The sequence below is a fragment of the Ambystoma mexicanum genome, chromosome 8 (genome assembly GCF_040938575.1).
Source record: "Ambystoma mexicanum isolate Mex_15411 chromosome 8, UKY_AmexF1_1, whole genome shotgun sequence".
Taxonomy (NCBI): Eukaryota; Metazoa; Chordata; class Amphibia; order Caudata; family Ambystomatidae; genus Ambystoma; species Ambystoma mexicanum.
The window spans coordinates 1,686,291,837-1,686,315,098 of NC_090929.1; the positions used below are offsets into that span (position 1 = coordinate 1,686,291,837).

General features: G+C 45.5%; 1 protein-coding gene across 1 annotated transcript in view; it reads left to right on the plus strand.

Annotated features, from left to right (window-relative positions):
• Positions 1-23,262, plus strand: part of LOC138473323 (deleted in malignant brain tumors 1 protein-like) — a 911,582-nt gene that overhangs the window by 885,835 nt on the left and 2,485 nt on the right. The window contains exon 48 of the mRNA XM_069611989.1: positions 21,888-22,276. Within this exon, the coding sequence (XP_069468090.1) occupies positions 21,888-22,276 (389 nt within the window). The remainder of the gene's footprint in view (positions 1-21,887; positions 22,277-23,262) is intronic.

A 23,262-nucleotide genomic window follows, 5' to 3' on the forward strand; every position in this document is an offset into this window, starting at 1 on the left:
TCTAATACCTTTTTTAATCCATTTTTTGCGATTCAGACTCTTATTATTAATTACTATGCTCTTATTGTGCCATAATAAAGGGGAAAGGTGTTTCTTTGGGGTCACAGTATGGGGAAAAAGAAATGTTTGTAGAGCTAATACTGATGCTTTCATAGGATCCAAAATATTTTTAGATGAATGTTTAAATATGTATATATAATCAGAGATATTGTGTGGTTGAGTTACTTGTTTTTCCAGTGCACACCAAGTCGGGATGCTGTTGCCCATTCAGGTGACCCAAATGAACAAACCTAGCAATAGGCAACATGACTTGGGAGTAGGTCATGAAGTTGTCTGGATCTAAGTTATAATCTTGTTATTAGCATAATTGACCTAAAAACATTTGCCCTAAAACATTTGAGCAAATTTTTTGACCTTTTATTCAGTCAAATTTAAATAAATATATATATATATATGGGGGTGGGTAAGGGTATAGATTAGGTTGAGGGGAAGTGGAGGGTTGCGGGGGTCTCCCACCACATTTTAGACCGAAAAAAAGGACAAATAAATTTGATGAAATGTGATTAGGTCAAGTGTTTTAGGTCAAATAGACCCAAACCATAATCTTCACAGAAGATAGGAAAGCCAATGAAGTATCTACTGTTAAAGAGCTGTTCAATTTGTAGCAAACCAGCCAAACCCCAACTAACATACCCTTATTCAATCAAATAGCAGCTGAAAGCAAATCTGATTCATGCAATCGGCTGCAAAGCAAGTGTGACAATCGTGACATGTACCACAGGGTCGTCTGTTAGGAGAGACATGCACCACCGGGCCACCTGTCAGGAGTGACATATACCACCGGGCCGCCTGTCAGGGTGCATCCAAGTCTAGTAAGAAGAAGGTGCTTGAGTGGGAGTGATCCCAGTTGCCATGCTTCGGAAGTCACCCAGGGTGGCACCAACTCTGTGGAGCACCACAGGGCACCTCCATCTTTTCCAGACATAGTAATAACCGCAAGTTTCCTAAGAACTCAGTTTTGTTTTTTGGTGAACACTGTATCCTGTTTTTAAGAGAAGTTAACGCAAAGATACACTCTTACGCCCTGCGGGAGGTATGGTGCATGCTTTTATTATCTAAAAAGAATAGGTGGTAGCACTTGATGGGGTGGGTGGGCTTTAGGAAGACAAAGAGGGGGGTTGTACAGGAAAGAGGACTTGGGGGAAGTTAGGAGCGGCTGGGGAGCAAGTTGCTCACAAAAAGAAACCTTATGGTATTTTGAGTGATTCCCTGCGTCACTTCCTCCTATGAGACGTCACTTCCTGCACTCTAAGGCTTCTGGGTATGACAGCGAAGAATGGGAAGACACTTTATTACAAGATGGTTGGGGTCACACCTAGCAGGAAGCTCGAAAATACACCAATCCCCCGCTAGGATTGCGGGCGGTGAATAAGTTGCTTCATGAGGGACAGAAGCCCCATTCCTCAGCGGCCTGCGGAGTCAAAGGGAATTGCCCACGGTTGAGAAACTGCTCACCAGCTCCCCCATCTTAAAGAGGCCTGCAAAGAGTGCTGCTGACCTTCGCCGACCTGGAAGTGTTTCGAAGTCCAAGGAAGACAATGAATGCTCTATGAATGAAGAAATAATAGTGTTGTGAAATATTAGCTGATACCGATATTTGTTTAATTTTGGAAAATAGGCGCAGCCGAATATGATCTTCAAATATGTAGCCTAAGTCTAGTTCCCATTTCAGACGGATAGGGCAAATCTTAAAAGTTGAGGTGAGCAAATTATATATTTTTGAGGCTCTGACTTCCCCAACCATGGTAAGGTGTAGTAATCTAAAGGCGTGTGGAGTAAGAATTTAATTAGAAAATTGGGCAAGTGCATCAAGACAAGAATTGATTAAGTTACTGTAAAATTTAAAGTCCTTTTGAGGAATATTAAATGTGGTAGATAGTTGCTGCAAGGAGAGGGTATAAGGGCCATCTATAATGTGTTGGATAAATCTAATACCTTTTTTAATCCATTTTTTGCGATTCAGACTCTTATTATTAATTACTATGCTCTTATTGTGCCATAATAAAGGGGAAAGGTGTTTCTTTGGGGTCACAGTATGGGGAAAAAGAAATGTTTGTAGAGCTAATACTGATGCTTTCATAGGATCCAAAATATTTTTAGATGAATGTTTAAATATGTATATATAATCAGAGATATTGTGTGGTTGAGTTACTTGTTTTTCCAGTGCACACCAAGTCGGGATGCAGACCACCTGGCCTTCGTCTTAGGCCTGAGAGACTGGTGAGGTCCATTTTTTCTACCTCACCCCAAGATATTTGAAAGTAATCATTTTTACTTAGTGTCCCTTACTGCTCTGCCCATTGGAAGCTTCTGTTGCTGCCCCATATCTCGGAAGAGTATAGCAGCCCTTGGCCCATACAAATAATATAGAGGCAAAGGAGGTATGCCAATCCTTTTCTGGACTGAGGTACACGTTTCGGCATAGCGCATAGAAGCCTTTCTGCTTCTTCTGGCCAGTATCAGATTTCGTCAAAACTGTTCTCCAAAATATTACTTTCCAATTCGAACTGGGACCCTTGCACCTGTGTGTCCTGCACATGTGTGTCCCATCCCTAGACTCTCCTTTTAAGAGCAGTTCATTCATGTCTTTTTCAGCCGATGCGGTTGAACCATGTTGCATGCTCGAGGAGCATGGTGGGCTCTGTGGCTGGCCTTAAAATGTGCTTAAAAGCCTTAGTTTACTGGGTTAATTTGACCCTTCCTTCATACATATAGATCCTAACTAACTTGATGAGTGAAGTACAATCTTTAGCACCAGAAAACCAGAAGGCAAACACGTAAAAATGCTCCTGTTATGGGGGTCTAGTGGGGGTCCACTGGGAGTTCAGGCTGCGTAAACATGAATCCACAGTGAAGAGTATAAAACGTGTGAATTAGTCATAACCAATGGCAGATGCTCTGGGAAGTCTCCCATTCCATTGTGTTCAGGCTGCTGTACCATTGCAGGCACACCTTCGCCTCATTGGGTATTATCAGGGTGGTACAGTTTAGGGGTCTCTAGGCACAGTAGTCTCGTCAGGCATGGTCGAATTTGCAACACCAAAGAGTGATGGACGGGGGCTTTGAATGAACCATAATCACTGGCTATTGGTCTGGGCAGCCTTCTATCCCTTTATGTTTAAAGCCACCATTATATGAAAACATATATGCAATTCAGGCTCAGGGTGAAAGGTGAGGTCTTTTTCCCAGAAGCATGCATCCTGCTCGTCGCCCTCAACTGGTTGTAAACTGAATAAAATAGTCAAATTGACAGAGTTCTCACAAAGAGAACGTTTTCTTTCACACAAAAAGGCACTTTTCTGTAGTCCTTATGAGTGTGCCAGTGGCGGGGGCGGAACCTGTAGATGAAGGTGGACATTGTTGTAAGGGCAGTAAATACAGCGTAGGTCACTAACAGTTGCAAAGAGAGAACACCTATCAAGGAAGGACCAGCCAAGCAAAAGGTGAGGAGCAGCTAGGCAAGCAGACTAGGCCTTCACGCAAGAAAGAGCCAGGAGGGCTACTGGACTCAACCCCAAAAGAGGACCCCTGGGAGAAAACCACAACAAGCAAACTAGGCCTTCACCGAGGAAGGAGTCAGAAGGGTTACTGGACTCAACCCCAAAAGGGGAGCAACTCGGGCTCTAACCCTGGGAGAAAACCACAACAAGCAAACTAGGCCTTTACCAAGGAAGGAGTCAGGAGGGTTACTGGACTCAACCCCAAAAGGGGAGCAACTCGGGCTCTAACCCTGGGAGAAAACCACAACAAGCAAACTAGGCCTTTACCAAGGAAGGAGTCAGGAGGGCTACTGGACCCAAACCCAAAAGGGGAGAAACTCGGGCTCTAACCCTGGGAGAAAACCACAACATGCAGACTAGGCCTTCACCCAAGAAAGAGTCAGGAGTAGCCCCAACCGCAAAAGAGGACCCCTGGGAGAAAACCACAACAAGCAAACTAGGCCTTCACCGAGGAAGGAGTCAGAAGGGTTACTGGACCCAACACCTAAAGAGGACAAGAAAGAGGAGCAACTCTGGCTCTAACCCTGGGAGAAAACCACAACTGTGATCTGGTCCTTGCCAAAGGGAGATGAAGACCCAGGAGATCACCTAGCCTTAAAGAGGGGTAACAAGCTGGGACAAATGGCCAGAATTCCAGCCCAGGAAAAAGGCAAACAGGAAAAGCAAAGAGGCGTTAACTTTGATCTTATTACTGAGCAGACAAAAACAAACAGAACACCTTAAAAGAAACCATCTTGTGTGTATCACTTTAACACCTTGGAGCTCATTTTGAGCCTGCTGTAGCGTACCTTAATAACTCCAAGAGGACACAAAGGCCTTTTTTAAAGGCTGGGATGATTGGCGATAAGCCGTTTATCTTACGTTTGTGTAATTAACACATAGATATATATTTATTTGTAGTTTATTTGAATTTCTATAGTGCTTAACACGTAAGCGCTGTACAAATCAACCAACAGTAAAAATCACATGAGCAGATCATTAAAAAACAACAGATTACTAAGTAAGCAGGCAGGTTTTAAGAAGAGTCTTGAAAAGGGAAAAAGAAGTAATGGAGGGCAGATAAAGAGGAAGAGAATTCTATTTTTTGCAGGACAAAAGAGCAAAATAGCAAAATCGTGAAGAGGCGCAAGGAGCACGAGGTACAGTAAAAATAAAAAAGAGATTCCAAACAAAGAAAACGAGCAGGAGAGTAGAAAGAAATTAAAGAAGAAAGATATGGAGGAGCAAGACCATGGAGACATGATTTTCAAATGAGAGCCTTTGCAAAGAGAGTAACACAGAAGTTATGGAATTCCTAGGAGCAAGAGAACGAAGAACCCAAATTGAAGACCGACAGAACGAATAAAGATGAGATGCAGGAAGACCAAGAAGAAGAGAAGATGAATAGAACAAACGAGAAAAAACAAAGGACAAAATAAGGTGTTTAGCAGAAGAAAAGGAAAGAAATCAACAAGTTTTTTTAATATTAAAAAGTTGTTAGCGGCAGGAAGAGGTATGAGTAGAAAGGATAATGAAGAGTCAAGAAAGACACAGAGGTCACAAGCAGATGGACAAATAAGAAGAGGGGAAGGAGTGGTGGCAAGAGATATTAAACTCTTGTGAAGGGGGGATGATTTATTGAAGGTAGCTTCCTGGAACACTAGGGGATTTAGGTGACTCGTTACAGAATGTCCCCTAGAACTAGGAAAATATAATGTCTTGTGCTTCCAGGAAACCTGGTTGAGAACTACGCCTGATTGTGATGGGTACACTGCTCTTCTGAACCCATCTGTCACAACCCTCAGCCCTGATCCCCACTGGCAAGCCCATTGGCCAGGTGGAATCAGGGCTCAGATCACTAATAAGGCCTGGCATCCACTTCTCAGGCCCTCTTGGGGCCAGTCCTGGCGCCTTTGGCGCCAGGCTCATCAGTAAGGAGAGACATCTGCTTGAGGAACAACTTTATTTAGGCTTTCAGCCAACATGGAGGCACCCACATAGCTTGATTCCTAGAACCAAGCTATGTGGCCTAGTGTTTTGGGTGTGGTGGCCTAGGGACTACTTTGCCTGGACTACTTTACAGTGGCTATTTAAACCACACCCGAACAAGACAACACGCTTCACGTTACTTTGCTTCTAGCAACGTGACGCTCACCGTGTCCAGCTTTCTCACGAGCCTGGTGAATTCCGGACCTGCAGAAAAACCAAGAACATCGTTAGCAGCAGAATCTTACCTGCATTCATCATCCTTCACTGCTCGCAGCTCCTGGGCAGCTCTGTTGATGGAGTTCACCGCCGGATTGAAGGACCTGAGAAAAGGAGAAAGACATCATTAACGGAGGTAGTGGAGACATTACATCCACAAAGCGCTTAAAGACTTACCTGGTTGGTTGCTTTTCGGCCGGCATAGCTCCGGAACTCCATCTGCTCTGGGAACTCACCGCGACCTACGAAAAGAGAAAAGCACAGGTCAGTGAGGACAAGACATCGCTGCGCTACGCAAAGCGCCTCCTTACCGCATCATAGCGCTATAGCGTGCCATCATCTCCCGGTGAGAACCAGCATATCCAGTTCTCCAAGCGGACACTCAGCGCTCCTAGGGAGATAAAAAAAGAGACATTTAGAACAGAGAAAAGGCATGCAAGAATTATGACGCCATCAATCGCAATAAGACCTACCTGAAAGACACTACAAGGGCAGCAGTCAGTGAAGTAACTGGACCGCCCGCACCCACAAAATACAACGCCCCCCTGCCCAGAGAGCAGGACGTGGAGCCCACCGATTCCAACAACCAGGCGGAATCCCATCGACACCGAGACGACACCAGGGAATCATTGGGAAGGGCACCAACGACCAGCTGGCTGGGTGGCGTTCCCGTGGATACCAGGTGAGCGTAACAGAACGCGAAGCCTCACATAAATAATCCACCTGGGCGCCATGGAAACATCAGAAATCGACCAATTGGCCCAATTGTTGGGGGACCTTCGTGCTGAGGTTAATTCAGCCCAACAAAAGACTAATGCACTCCGGAGAGACCTAATAGTGACCAAGGAGCGCACCGACGAAATCAGCAGAAAATTCTTGCAATCGCAGGTAGGGCAGACTCCTCTGCCTGGAGGAAATCCACTGATGCAAAATCCTATCTCACCATCTTATACCCCCACACCAGTACAGATCACGCTGCCTGGAACAGTTCCCCTGGCAAGACCAGAAAGGTTTTCGGGCGACCCACGGAAGTATGCAGCATTCATAAATCAGTGTCGCCTTCACTTCCTTTGTCGCCCTGGGGCATTTCCAAATGACCAAGCTCGGGTAGCTTTCATCCTATCATACTTGAGTGGAAGTGCAGCGGATTGGTCGGTGCCGTTGGTGACCCATAATGATCCGTTGTTACAGGACTATGGGGGGTTCCAGAGAGAAATGGAAACACTGTTTGCTTGCCATACCCAGGAACAAGCAGTGGATAACAAACTCGTATCCCTCCGGCAGGGGAACCAAGACTTGTTAACATACATTGCGACTTTCAATAGACTGGTTGCTGAAGCCAGGTGGCCAGAAAACAAGAACCACGTTATTCCATCGAGGCTTACAAGGCAAATTAAAGGACATCTTGGCCCAGGTAGTTGATCCCCCAGAGACTGTACCGAATCCATAAATCTGGTCGTGCAGCTAGATCATCGGTTGCAGGACTGAAAAGCAGACTGGTCCAAAGCAGACTCTCGAGTAGTTTATGTTCGGCCTAAAGACAATGCGCCACGGGGGCCAGACAACGCCGTAGAACCCATGCAGATCGGAGGGATATGACCTCCATTAACAAAAGAAGAGTGGGATATAGGAAGACAACAGCAACTTTTTTGTATTGTGGAAAAGCAGGACATTTTCTGAAAGACTGCCCAATAAAAACCCCAAGGAGGATAGTTGGGGCCACAGAAAAGGATGAAGTTAAGGAATCGGAAAACTGCCAAGCTCAGCAACCGTAGAGGTCAGTTTGTCGAGTGATGAGAAAGAGCCACTGACCTCACACTTTGCGATACCCGTGATCTTAATAAATCACCAACAATCGTACTAGATGCATGCCGTAGAACCGTACATCGACAGCGGAGCAGTTGGGAACTAACTGGATCAGGAGTTGGCAGCAGCGATGGGGCTCCCTTTGTGTTCTAAGTCTACCAGGGACAAGGTGACTACTGTGGATGGGACAGAAATCGCCTCCGGACCAGTAACCCAGTGCACAGAAGTAGTAACCTTGCTGTGCCAGGATGGACATCGGGAGTGTATTTCGTTCCATCTTATAAAGGCACCTCAGTTCCGGTTGATACAAGGGATGCCATGGTTGGTTGCTCACAACCCTTTGATAGACTGGCAGGCACAGAAATTAACCTTCTCCAGCAACGGCTCCCTAACTTGCTACTCTCGTGACCCGGAACCCGACTCCTGTGTCTCCAAGACTTCCAATACTAGAGCCTCTACTCTGGGAGTAACTAATACTTTGCCAGATGAATATCGTGACTTTCAGGACGTATTACAAAAAGACCAGGCTAACACATTGCCGCCGCATAGGCCTTATGATTGTCAAATTGACTTTATTCCTGGGCCACAAATCCCTTGCGGCAGGATCTACGCTCTTACCGAACTAGAAAACCTTCACCTGAAATCCTATTTGGACCAGTACCTTGCAAACAGATTTATCCTCCCATCTAAGTCCCCAGCAGCCAGTCCTTTGTTCTTCGTACAGAAAAAGGAAGGGGACTTGAGGACCTGTATTGATTACCGCTCAATAAACCAGATAACCGCGAAGAACCGCTACCCTTTACCTCTTATCCTGGAAATTCTAGACCAAGTTAAAGATGCCCAGATCTATACCAAATTAGACCTTCGGGGAGCGTACCACCTGGTCCGAGTCAGAAAAGGACATCAGTGTAAAAACGCTTTCCGTACCAAATATGGCGTGTTTGAACATCAAGTCATGCCTTTTGGCTTATGTAACGCTCCCGCAGCTTTTCAATATTTCACGAATGATGTCTTGAGAGAACTGATTGACGTTTGCGCCTTAGTGTACGTACATTGATGACATCTTGGTCTACTCAGCCTCAAAACAAGATCATATCAGGCATATTTGTTCAGTCCTCACCAAGCTCTGCCAACATCGTTTGTATGCAAAGCTGGAGACATGTTTTTTTTCACGTCACCAAAGTAGAATTCCTTGGTTTCATCCTTTCGCTGAAAGGCATCAGAATGGACATACATAAGGTTGACGCTATTCTAAAATGGGCATCACCAACATCTCTGAAGGGGATACAGAGCATGCTATGCTTTGCGAACTTTTACCGCCGGTTTATCCCAGACTTCTCTCAGGTTGTGCACCCGATCAAAGTACTGCTACGAAAAAGCAATAAAAAGTTCGCCTGGACTGAGGAAGCAGAAAGAGCCTTTCAGGAACTGAAACAAAGGTTCACGCTCCAATCCTGCGGCACCCACGTCCAGACCTCCCTTATGTAGTAGAAACGGATGCTTCCAGTATGGCAATGGGGCGGTCCTTTCACAGGGGGACCCAGAAACTGGCCAGCTGCATCCTGTGGCCTTCTGGTCAAAAAAATGCTCACCCCCGGAAATTAATTACGCTACCACGGAAAAATAACTCCTCTCCATCAAGTCTGCTTTCAAGGCGTGGCAACACTATCTTCTGGGCACTAGACACACCATTACAGTGATCACAGACCACCGGACCCTGCAATGTCTCAAAACAGCCAAAGCCCAGCCTGCACGCCAGTTATGGTGGGCCCTCTTCTTCGCCGAATATGACTACATGATCACCTTTCGACCAGGGGTCAAGAATGGGAAAGCTGACGCCTTATCTCGAATGGGCATCGTTGAAACGGTGTATACAACTCCAGACCCGGTACGGTACCCATCATACCTGAAGACAAACTCTTAGGTATCACAACAGCGTTATCACAAGCCGAAACAAAATTTGACAGTCAATGAACCCGGATGCTTTCCTCGCATGGCAAAACTCAAGGAGAACAATATTGCATCAAGGATCATTTACCTTATTTTAGGGACTGGCTATCTGTACCCGAGAAGGAGTTACAACAGCATATCATTTCAGGTTATCATGAATCTCTGATCGAAGGACACCCTGGAATCGCTAAAACTTTAGCCAAGGTAAAAAATAACTTTTGGTGGCCTACCTGGCGTAAGGACATTGTCCAGTATGTTCAGTCCTGCGGCGTCTGTGCACAAAATAAATCACAGAAACAGAAACCATCGGGTCTCCTACAACCACTGGACATCCCTTCCGCTCCATGGCACACTCTTTCCCTCGACTTTATCACTGATCTGCCACCGAGTCAAGACTTTAACACCATTCTTGTAATCATGGATTTGTTCTCAAAGATGGCACATTTTATTCCTCTCAAGGGCCTCCCGGACTCATCCACCCTAGCAGAAGTATTTCTGGAAAACATTGTCAAGCTGCATGGCTTTCCATCAGTTCTGGTCTCCAATCGAGGCAGCCAATTTGTATCCAATTTTTGGAGAAAATGTTGCGCAATGGCACAGATTGACGTCCGGCTATCCACCAGTCACCACCCCCAGACAGACGGCCAAACTGAGACGACCAACCATACCCTCAAGCAGTATTTACACTGCATGCTGTACCATGAATTGAGAGATTGGAAGGACTTACTATGGATAGCCGAGTATGCATATAATAACTCTGTACATTCTAGCACGGGCAAACAGCTTTTCACACCTTGTATGGCAGACATCCACGTACATCAGAACTTGACCTTCCTGCCAGCTTGGAAATGCCTGCAATAAAGACTCTTCATACAACCATCACTCAGGCGTTCAGAAAGGCGAAGGAACATCTTATTCATGCTAAAGAAAAACAAAAGCACTTCAACGACCAGCATCGGAAAAAGGCCCCAGACTATCAAGTAGGAGACCAGGTTTGGTTAGCCGCCAAATACGTACCCATCTAAGGGACCAGGACCTTCCATCCTCGATATTTGGGACCCTATACCATCAAGGCAATTATCAACCCAGCAACCATCAAATTGGACTTACCACCTAATCTACAAATCCATCTGGTATTCCATGTGTCCCTCTTAAAACCAATGCAACCCGGTACACGAATCAAGACACCACCTCAACCTATACTAATAGATGGAGAACCAGAATTCGAATTCAAGGGCATCCTGGACTCTAAGTACTCTAGAGCCAAGTTGTACTATCTTGTTGACTGGAAGGGGTTTGGGCCTCAAGATAGATCCTGGGAACCCAGTGAGAACATCCATACACCACATCTGATCAAGAAGTTTCATTAGAACTTCCCAACTAAACCTGGACCAGGCAGGAGACACACCTTGGGAGGTGCCTTGTGGGGGGAGTGCTGTCACGACCCTCAGCCCTGATCCCCACTTGCAAGCCCATTAGCCAGGTGGAATCAGGGCTCGGATCACTAATAAGGCCTGGCATCCACTTCTCAGGCTCCCTTGGGGCCAGTCCTGGCGCCTTTGGCACCAGGCTCATCAGTAAGGAAAGACATCTGCTTGAGGAATTACTTTATTTAGGCTTTCAGCCAACATGGAAGCATCTACATAGCTTGATTCCTAGAACTAAGCTATGCGGTCTAGTGTTTTGGGTGTGGTGGCCTAGGGACTACTTTACCTGGACTACTTTACAGTGGATATTTAAACCACACACGAACAAGACAACACGCTTCACGTTACTTTGCTTCTAGCGACGTGACGCTCACCGTGTCCAGCTTTCTCGCGAGCCTGGTGAATTCCGGACCTGCAGAAAAACCAAGAACATCGTTAGAAGCAGAATCTTACCTGCATTCATCATCCTTCACTGCTCGCAGCTCCTGGGCAGCTCTGTTGGTGGAGTTCACCGCCCGGATCGAAGGACCTGAGAATAGGAGAAAGACATCATTAAAGGAGGTAGTGAAGACATTACAACCACAAAGCGCTTAAAGACTTACCTGGTTGGTTGCTTTTCGGCCGGCATAGCTCCGGAACTCCATCTGCGCTGGGAACTCACTACGACCTACGAAAAGAGAAAAGCACAGGTCAGTGAGGACAAGACATCGCTGCGCTACGCAAAGCGCCTCCTTACTGCATCATAGCGCTATAGCGCGCCATCATCCCCCGGTGAGAACCAGCATATCCAGTTCTCCAAGCGGACACTCCACGCTCATAGGGAGAAAAAAAAAAGAGACATTTAGAACAGAGAAAAGGCATGCAAGAATTACGACGCCATCAATCGCAATAAGACCTACCTGAAAGAAACTACAAGGGCAGCAGTCAGTGAAGTAACTGGACCGCCCGCGCCCACAAAAAACAACGCGCCCCTGCCCAGAGAGCAGGACGGAGAACCCACCGATTCCGACAACCAGGCGGAATCCCATCGACACCGAGATCACACCAGGGAATCATTGGGAAGGGCACCAACGACCAACTGGCTGGGTGGCGTCCCTGTGGATACCAGGTGAGCGTAACACCGTCCCCAAAGGGGATTACCGGCCGACCGTACTCTGGACTGTTGACTCTGGTTAAGATAGATTCTGGTTGGACCATAGCAAATGTTAATTGCCCAAATCCTTATGTACAAATCATGTTATTAGAACAGAAGCAAAAATCCTGGCTAAGGCTGATATTCATGATTAACATATACCAGCGTTTGAATATGAGTAAAGAAATTAAGTTAGTGGAGTGTGTGGAAAAGGCGATGGATGAGATGATGATGGAGAGGGATGATGTTAAAATCCTCATTTGCGGCGACTTAAACATCAAACTCCTAGGAAAGGGGGGTTTACCCATTGAGTGAGAAAGAATGGAATATACAGGAAAAGGAGTGGATGAATGTCATGATAGCCAGAAATATGTATATGCTGAATGGCCAAACCCCCGGGAATATACCAGGGAACTGTACATGGAAACGTGGTGAGCAGAAATCATGCATCGACCTTTGTTTTATCTCCCTAAAATCTTATAGAGAAAGTGGAGATGTTTAAGATCATGCCCCAACAACTGAGTGATCATGATCTGTTGGCTATCTCCATTAGAAATAATGTGGGGGAGGAAGAAAGGAAAACAATGGGCGAGGTGGAATTAGAGAAGGGAGGAAATTGCCTGAGACTAAAAGAACACGAGGTAACCTTGATTACATGTCGATACAGGGATTCTGCTCTAGCCGATCCTTCCAGGGTAGAATATCAGGGGATCTTCCATGAATTGGGCCCTCGGGGAGAAGGGAGGTGTATCAAGCAGGGGATCGGAAACATTGGTACAACCATTCCCTGGTTAAGGGGAGAAAATTGCTACGCAAGTTAATTAGACAAATAAATAAAGACAGTGATAAATCAGATCGCTATGAGAAGATTAGGAGAGCTAAACAGCAATATAGGAATTGGTGCATTGGAACTAGGAGTATAGAGCCCAAAATGACTCTGAACACATGCTGACAGTTGTCTGTGCCAAGAGCACTAGAAACTTTTGGGAACTGATTAACAACGATGGCTCCCTTAGGCAAAGTTCTATCACAAGTATGGTTTCAGAGGCGAACTGGGTAGCTCATCACACAACATTATTTGCAGATCCAGGTTGGAAACAAAGCAAGGGGAGAAGTCGAAACCCCCAAACTTAGAGCTTTGCATTTGACGACCTAGATGTGGAACTGATGATAACGAAGCTAAACTCATCGCGAGCTGAGGGACCAGATGGTCTATCAAAACATGAACTTTAAAAAAACAAACTGAGGGGAGTACATTTCTGCCAGTTCTGTTTGCTCAGATCATGAAAAATAAAAAAGATACCTGCATCATTGAGAGAGGCAAACATGGTGCCCATTTTTAAAAAAGGTGATAGGGCGATTCCCAAAAACTATCGCCCTATTGCCCTCCTAGACTCAATAGGAAAACTGTTTGCAACTGTCCTGTTGAGAGATCTCATATCATGGGCTGAGAAAAGGGGTATCCAGGCCCTGCAACAAACAGGTTTTGTTAATGGTGTTTGTACCACCTTAAATCTCTTTATGCTTAACATCTTGAAAGAGAGAGTCCTGGAAACAGATACGTCTTTATATTTAGCTTTTGTCGATCTCGAACAGGCGTTCGACTGACTCATTAGGGAAAAGCTTTGGGCCAAATTAAGAGCATGGAATTGCCCGAATGCCATAGTGGAGGGCATAGAGGCCCTGTACACAAATACCTTGGTGAGAATTCGACTCTCCGGCAAAGGTAAACTGTCACAAACAATCCCTACGCGCCACAGCTTAAAACAAGGGTGCGCCCGGGCCCCGTTCTTATTCTGTTTATATATTGATGATTTGGCTGATTCACAGAGAGATGTCATTGCCTTCCCGCCTAAGATCAATGGCATGCCAGTTCCATGGATACTCTTTGCAGACGACCGAGTCTTTTTAGACTTAACCCCGATTGGTCTGCAGTGTAGTATTAATGCATTCAATCTGTATTTCAGAGAGAATGGCATGAAGATGAATGCGGGAAAATCTAAGGTGCTTGAAATGAAATCGGCCGATGAAAAGAAAGTAGAAAAGCTTACTTGGAGTGTGGAGGTCGAGGCCCTGGAAGTAGTGGACACAATGACCTATTTGGGAATTGTAATAAATAGAAGTATTAGAGACCAGGGGCATTTGATTCACCTGAGATCTAGACTGACCACTCTAATAAACCAGGGAAGAATATTCCATAGGAAGTTTGGCCAATTTACAATGATTCCTATTCTGTCTTTCTACAAACAGAAAATTGCTCAAGTCTTGACCTATGGTGCTGAGGCTATATGACATCTACATGGGAGAAAAAATTGGAGGGTCTGTTTTGGCGAACATTACTGCGACTCCCTAATGCGGTGCCCATGGGCACAATTAGGCAAGAATTAAAGCTTCAATCACTTGAATCTATGGTCCAATGGAAATCGCTGGCTTTATATAGGAAGTGTAAATATGAAACAAATATAGCCCCTTTTGCGATCTTGCATCCCCTTAAACATATTGAAGACAAGTATGTAACCCTGTGGAAAGGAAAGATTGAAAGGATTCTAAAACAGAAGGATATTAGTCCCAACGTTCTGGAGATTAATCCGACCAAAGTCAAGCAGAAATTGCGAGACTGCGATTGGATGAGTACTCTGGAACAATGCGATCAAGTGAAACCGAGTTGTGCAAGAACTTCTGAAAGGAATGGTTTAAACTCCATCCCAAGTTATCTACAGAAATTTCCATCACAACACTATCGCGATATGTTCCTTAGGTGGTGACTTAATACCCTTGCCACTGGGCTCAGAAAATGCCAGGTATTAAAAATGACAAATGCAGTTTCTGTAAGAAGAATGGCATGGTGGAGACGCTATGCCATTGGGTAACAGTATGTGACTCATTAAAAGAAATTAGGGAACTTTACTTAGCAGACTATGCGTTTGGAGAAAGTACCTTGAGTCTGAATGATTGGGGGGCTTGGGTTATTACGGGGGAAAATACCAGTTTAATAATTGCAATACTGAAATTCATTGAAAGAGTCCTAAAGATGAAGAGTGAACAGAATTTAGAGGTGTACATGAAATTGATATCTGAGCTTAAGAATTGTGATGTAGTGACAAAGGTTACTGTGGAAGAAAAGGGAAGTTTAATTATAATTTAATTACAGTGGTTAGGAATGTGAGTGAAAGAGATTGAATGATAAGGATGCATTGGAATGAATGGAAATGTAAGAATGAAAGCGAATTAAGCTTTTACATTTTTCTTCCCTTTGACTGTGATGTAAATGCTAAAAGTTTATGTAATAATGTTAAAGGTTTATGTTAAAAAAATACTTTTTTTACCCAATAAAACATTATTTTTTTTAAAGGGAAGGGGAAGAGAGAGGAGAAGGGATAGTTGAGGGAGGAAAAAACAGAACCTGTCTTAGAGGGATTGAGATGTAAATAATAAGACGACATCCAAGATTGAATCTCAAGAAGACAGGCAGAGACTGAAAAAGGAATAGAATCAGAAAAAAAGGAACAGATAAATACATGTGTGAATCAGCCACATAGAGATGGTAGGAAAACCAAGAGGAGAGGAGTAAAGAGGAAAGAGAAGAGGACCAAGAACCGACCCTGGGGGGACACCGTGCAAAAGCGCAAAAGTAGAAGAAGTATGACCAGCCCCTGAAACAGATGAAACAGAAGAAGTGCAGCCGGTGTGGTAGGAATGAAATCATTGTAACACTGAGGCCAAGGAACCATATTAAAAGAGAGAAGAGAAGGATAGTGTGATTGGCCATATCGACAGCAAGAAGTACAAGGAGGGATGAGTGATTAGTGGGCAGAAGAGGAACAGAAGTGCAGTTTCCGTAGAGTGATGGGGCCTGAATCCAGACTGAAAAAAAACAAATTACATGTAAAAGAGGAAAGTTGGGAACAGGAAGTTCACCAGAGAATCAAGGAATGTTCCTGATGAGGAATACAAGAGAAAGCGGGTCACACAGCTCAGCAAAGGTCAGCCTTGGCCGCAGGAAAGAACTGGGAAAGGGAAGCGAATGATAAAGAAATGTGGCCATGGCAACCATCTCCATCGGAGCACATTGGCTTCCCTTTTTGGTGTATACACCCTAATAATACAGGGAAATATGGACCTGGATCTAAGGGAACAAACTGACAAAGGGAAAAGTGGACTCGGAACAATGAGTGGCAGAGTATTCGAGAGAGGAAAGAGACTTTCAAAGGCAGATACATTGTGAAGAGGGACGAGTTAAGATGGATTTCGGAAACTGTCCAAGTAAATAGTTTATCGTATTTCCACACCCCTCAGATCTATAACGCATGGTAAAAGTGTGGGGAAACCCCCTCCCTTAACAAGGAAGGTAAAGCTACTTAACTGCACTCATCGGTCTCCGTCATTGGCATCTTCATCATATGCAGAAGCTTTAAAATAATGCCAAGGGTACGAGGAAAGGCTATATATTGTTGCCAGGACCCAGATGTTTTGATGCATGCATTCTAGAGCCTCTGCCAAGGTTACGAGGAAGGGCTATATAGTGCTTCCACGACCCAGATGTTTTGATGCATGCATTCTACAGCCTCTGCCAAGGTTACAAGGAAGGGCTATATATTGTTGCCAGGACCCAGATGTTTTGATGCATGCATTCTACAGCCTCTGCCAAGGTTAAAGGGAAGGGCTATATATTGCTGCCAGGACCCAGATGTTTTGATGCATGTATTTTAGAGCCTCTGCCATGGGTATGAGGCAGGGCTATATATTGCTGCCAGGACACAGATGTTTTGATGCATGCATTCTAGAGCCTCTGCCAAGGGAACATGGCAGGGCTATATATTGCTGCCAGGACCCAGATGTTTTGATGCATATATTCTAGAACCTCTGCCAAGGGTACGTGGCAGGGCTATATATTGCTGCCAGGACCCAGATGTTTTGATGCATATATTCTAGAACCTCTGCCAAGGGAATGAGGAAGGGCTATATATTGCTGCCAGGACCCAGATGTTTTGATGCATATATTCTAGAACCTCTGCCAAGGGAATGAGGAAGGGCTATATATTGCTGCCAGGACCCAGATGTTTTGATGCATGTATTCTAGAGCCTCTGCCAAGGGTGCGTGACAGGGCTATATATTGCTGCCAGGACCCAGATGTTTTAATGCATGTATTCTAGAGCCTCTGCCATGGGTATGAGGCAGGGCTATATATTGCTGCCAGGACCCAGATGTTTTAATGCATGTATTCTAGAGCCTCTGCCATGGGTATGAGGCAGGGCTATATATTGCTGCCAGGACACAGATGTTTTGATGCATGCATTTTAGAGCCTCTGCCAAGGGTAAGAGGAAGGGCTATATATTGCTGGCAGGACCCAGATGTTTTGATGCATGCATTCTAGAGCCACTGCCAAGGGAACATGGCAGGGCTATATATTGCTTCCAGGACCCAGATGTTTTGATGCATGTATTCTAGAACCTCTGCCAAGGGTACGTGGCAGGGCTATGTATTGCTGCCGGGACCCAGATGTTTTGATGCATATATTGTAGAGCCTCTGCCAAGGGTGCGTGACAGGGCTATATATTGCTGCAAGGTCCCAGATGTTTTGATGCATGCATGTTAGAGCCTCTGGCAAGGGTAAGAGGAAGGGCTATATATTGCTGGCAGGACCCAGATGTTTTGATGCATGCATTCTAGAGCCTCTGCCAAGGGAACATGGCAGGGCTATATATTGCTGCCAGGACCCAGATGTTTTGATGCATGTATTCTAGAGCCTCTGCCAAGGGTATGAGGAAGGGCTATATATTGCTGCCAGGACCCACATGTTTTTTTTAAAAGTTTTCTTTTTTGGCATTTATCATAACATTTTTTACCCCTCCCGTCCACTCCACCGTTCCAACCCCCTCCCTCCCAGATCGCACATCCATTCTATACACTTTCGGGAGTATATTGTTTTATTATTCTGGGGCACTTTGGGTTGCATTTTTCACTTAAAGTCCAATAATCGCACATTTTGCCGGCACCATTGTTGTATAAAGTCACTTTTCAGAAAGTGAATTGTTTCTCCCCGTTCCCTCTGACCTCTGTCTGCATCACCTTGGATCATATATGTGATCCACTCCATCGCCACTATGTGCCATAGTCCACTCCATCGCCACTATGTGCCACTGTGGGCGCACTCTTTTGTTTCCATTCTTTTGCAATCACCATCCATGCAGCTGTCAGTGAAGTTACCAGTGCTCTTTTCTGTGGCTTTGAGATTACATAGCACTCTGGTTTAACCAATCCTCCTAGGCTCTCAGCCAATGAAAGAGGCAGGACCTCCGGCACTATCACCTGTAGATACTTCCTGAAGGACCCAGATGTGTTGATGCATGTATTCTAGAGCCTCTGCCAAGGGTACGAGGAAGGGCTATATATATTGCTGCCAGGACCCAGATGTTTTGATGCAAGAATTCTAGAGCCTCTGCCAAGGGTATGAGGGAGGACTATATATTGCTGCCAGGACCCAGATGTGTTGATGTATGCATTCTAGAGCCTCTGCCAAGGGTACGAGGAAGGGCTATATATTGCTGCGAGGACCCAGATGTTTTGATGCATCCATTCTAGAGCATCTGCCAAAGGTACGAGGAAGGGCTATATATTGCTGCCAGGACCCAGATGTTTTGATGCATGCATTCTATAGCCTCTGCCAAGGTTACAAGGAAGGGCTATATATTGCTGCCAGGACCCAGATGTTTTGATGCATGCATTCTACAGCCTCTGCCAAGGTTACGGGGAAGGGCTATATATTGCTGTCAGGACCAGATGTTTTGATGCATGCATTCTACAGCCTCTGCCAAGGTTACGGGGAAGGGCTATATATTGCTGTCAGGACCAGATGTTTTGATGTATGCATTCTACAGCCTCTGCCAAGGGTACGAGGAAGGGCTGTATATTGCTGCCAGGACCCAGATGTTTTGATGCATGCATTCTAGAGCCTCTGCCAAGGTTACGAGGAAGGGCTATATAGTGCTTCCAGGACCCAGATGTTTTGATGCATGCATTCTACAGCCTCTGCCAAGGTTACAAGGAAGGGCTATATATTGTTGCCAGGACCCAGATGTTTTGATGCATGCATTCTACAGCCTCTGCCAAGGTTACAGGGAAGGGCTATATATTGCTGTCAGGACCAGATGTTTTGATGCATGCATTCTACAGCCTCTGCCAAGGGTACGAGGAAGGCCTGTATATTGCTGCCAGGACCCAGATGTTTTGATGCATGCATTCTAGAGCCTCTGCCAAGGGTATGAGGAAGGGCTATATATTGCTGCCAGGACCCATATGTTTTGATGCATGCATTCTACAGCCCCTGCCAAGGTTACGAGGAAGGGCTATATAGTGCTTCCAGGACCAAATGTTTTGATGCATGCATTCTACAGCCTCTGACAAGGTTACGAGGAAGGGCTATATATTGCTGCCAGGACCCAGGTGTTTTGATGCATGTATTCTAGAGCCTCTGCCAAGGGTATGAGGAAGGACTATATTTTGCTGCCAGGACCCAGGTGTTATGATGCATGTATTCTAGAGCCTCTGCCAAGGGTACGTGGCAGGGCTATATATTCCTGCCAGGACCCAGATGTTTTGATGCATGTATTCTAGAACCTCTATCAAGGGTACGAGGAAGGGCTATATATTGCTGCCAGGACCCAGATGTTTTGATGCATGTATTCTAGAGCCTCTGTCAAGGGTATGAGGAAGGGCTATATCTTGCTGCCAGGACCCACATGTTTTTTTTTAAAGATTTCTTTTTTGGCATTTATCATAACATTTTTTACCCCTCCCGTCCACTCCACCGTTCCAACCCCCTCCCTCCCAGATCGCCGATCCATTCTATACACTTTCGGGAGTATATTGTTTTATTTTTCTGGGGCACTTTGGGTTGCGTCTTTCACTTAAAGTCCAATAATCGCACATTTTGCCGGCACCATTGTTGTATAAAGTCACTTTTCAGAAAGTGAATTGTTTCTCCCCGTTCCCTCTGACCTCTGTCTGCATCACCTTGGATCATATATGTGATCCACTCCATCGCCACTATGTGCCATAGTCCACTCCATCGCCACTATGTGCCATAGTCCACTCCATCGCCACTATGTGCCACTGTGGGCGCACTCTTTTGTTTCCATTCTTTTGCAATCACCATCCATGCAGCTGTCAGTGAAGTTACCAGTGCTCTTTTCTGTGGCTTTGAGATTACATAGCACTCTGGTTTAACCAATCCTCCTAGGCTCTCAGCCAATGAAAGAGGCAGGACCTCCGGCACTATCACCTGTAGATACTTCCTGAAGGACCCAGATGTGTTGATGCATGTATTCTAGAGCCTCTGCCAAGGGTACGAGGAAGGGCTATATATTGCTGCCAGGAGCCAGGTTTTTTGATGCATGTATTCTAGAGCCTCTGCCAAGGGTAGGAGGAAGGGCTATATATTGCTGCCAGGACCCAGATGTTTTGATGTATGTATTCTAGAACCTCCGCTAAGGGTACGAAGAAGGGCTATATATTGCTTGCAGGACCAGATGTTTTGATGCATGTATTTTAGCGCCTCTGCCAACTGTACGAGGAAGGACTATATGCTGCTACCAGGACCCAAATGTTTTGATGCATGCATTCTAGACCCTCTGCCAAGGGTATGAGGGAGGACTATATATTGCTGCCAGGACCCAGATGTTTTGATGTATGCATTCTAGAGCCTCTGCCAAGGTTACAAGGAAGGGCTATATATTGTTGCCAGCACCCAGATGTTTTGATGCATGCATTCTACAGCCTCTGCCAAGGGTACGAGGAAGGGCTATATATTGCTGCCAGGACCCAGATGTTTTGATGCATCCATTCTAGACCCTCTTCCAAAGGTACGAGTAAGGGCTATATATTGCTGCCAGGACCCAGATGTTTTGATGCAAGCATTCTAGAGCCTCTGCCAAGAGTATGAGGGAGGACTATATATTGCTGCCAGGACCCAGATGTTTTGCTGCATGCATTCTACAGCCTCTGCCAAGGTTACAAGGAAGGGCTATATATTGTTGCCAGGACCCAGATGTTTTGATGCATGCATTCTACAGCCTCTGCCAAGGTTATGGGGAAGGACTATATATTGCTGCCAGGACCAGATGTTTTGATGCATGCATTCTACAGCCTCTGCCAAGGTTACGAGGAAGGGCTACATATTGCTGTCAGGACCCACGTGTTGTAATGCATTTATTATAGAGCCTCTGCTAAGGGTATGAGGAAGGGCTATATATTGCTGACAGGACCCATATGTTTTGATGCATGTATTCTAGAACCTCTGCCAAAGGAACGAGCAAGGGCTATATATTGCTGCAAGGACCAAGGTGTTTTGATGCATGTTTTTTATTATGTATGTATTTTAGAGCCTCTGGAGAAGAAATATTGCTTTTGAGGGATTCGGCCATCGGTAAAACTAGCTTGTATCTGGCATGTAGCCTTCTTGTTGTACTTGAGCCCTGTGGGGGGTGAAGCTCAACCTCAGCCCTGGTCTTCATTAACTGGGGACTTGGCTGAAGCCAGAACAACTATCGAAAAGGCCCCAAACGTTTACTGATTGTGACAAAGGGTGAACCTGCTGAGGCTCATCGTGGCTCAACCTTATTTAAGCCTTGTTTGAGCAACTCAGTAAATCGGCTGATGCACTGGTACTCGGCTTTGGTCCTAAGCAACTCAGAAAAGAGTCCATGTTTTGTGTGTGAAAAGGTTGGTCTTTGTGGGTGTGTCCAGTGTCAATGTTTTGCATTGCCACAAGGCTGTTGAGAGCTCACAGCACATTATACAGAGAGTGAGCCATCTTCATGTTTTACAGGTTGAAAACGGCACAATCACATACTCAAACACCCTCCGTGCCTATCCTTCTGTGGGACCAGTCACGCGCCAGAAGAAGCTGAGTGTGGATTTGCACTGTCGGATGTACCCAGAGACAGCGGTGGAGTTCATGTACATAGCGGACGACACGATGGAGCTCAGTAGAACGCAGTACGGTCATTACGATGTGAACGGTTCATTCTACCAGTCTTCGTCCTTCTATCAACGGGTCATGCAATCGCCGTACTATGTCAGCTTGAACCAGGAGCTGTACCTCCAGGCCACCATCGAGAGCTCTGACCATAGCTTGCAATTGTTCTTGGACACATGCAAATCCACTCCAGATCCCGCCAATTTCACGTCACAGACCTATATCTTAATCGAGAATGGGTAAGAAAGATCATGTCTTCAAATGTGGGTTACATTTATATTGTACCAATCTAGCCGTTGCCTTCCATATATTTCTGCCACAGGAGGTGACTATATGTCTTGCCAGCTTTGGAACCAGAGGTTCTCAGGTTTAATCCTGGTTTTGCAATATCACAAAAATGGAATGATCACAAGGAAATCAATGTATTTCCTTTTTTTCACTTTGGATATAGAAAGCACCAAGAACCAGCATGGAGACCATATAAGCAATAATCCCCTAGTTCGGGGGGCATTACTGCTTCAGGTAATGCCCCAGGGTCCATAGTTACAGGCCCAAGTGAAGCGAGTGCCTTAACCCATGCCCAAACCCATTAACTGAAGCGGTAATGGCACCCCCCAGCTTGAGGTTTATTGCTATTAGTAACCCAGCCCGTTTGACCGGGGTACTAATAGAATATTTTACGAGTTGTGAAACGTTTCACAACTCCTGAAAAAAAAGATGGCCACCATGGAACGGGAGTAGGGTAGTCCCTTCTCTCTTTCCATGGCGGTGTGTCACATATCTGGAGCGGACATGCCGGGACTGTTCCCAGCATGCCCACTAACGATCAGGACCAGAATGAAGAAGGTAAGTGAGGAGGGAGTGAGAGGGAGAGAAATCTAAAGCAAAGCAGGGTGGGGAGGCACTTACCTTGTTACCCGGCGTGGGAGATGCCAGACTCCAGCCCTGAGGAGGATTTTAGCTGGGGGATTTTCATATGGTAATGCCCCCGCTCCGAGCCTCCCCATTGGCTTGGATGCCGAAGACCTGCCTCCGCCGGGTACTCATATTTAGTATTTCATCAGAAAGAAAAAAGGAACATTCTATTCCATTTGAAAGTGTCCAAAACAATATCACTTTGTTGCAATGGGCTGTGAAAGTAGAAGTCATTTTGCTAATCCAGGCATCCCACATCCCCATCCCCTTTTCATATACTTCATTAATCATGTCTCAGCATTCAATTTCC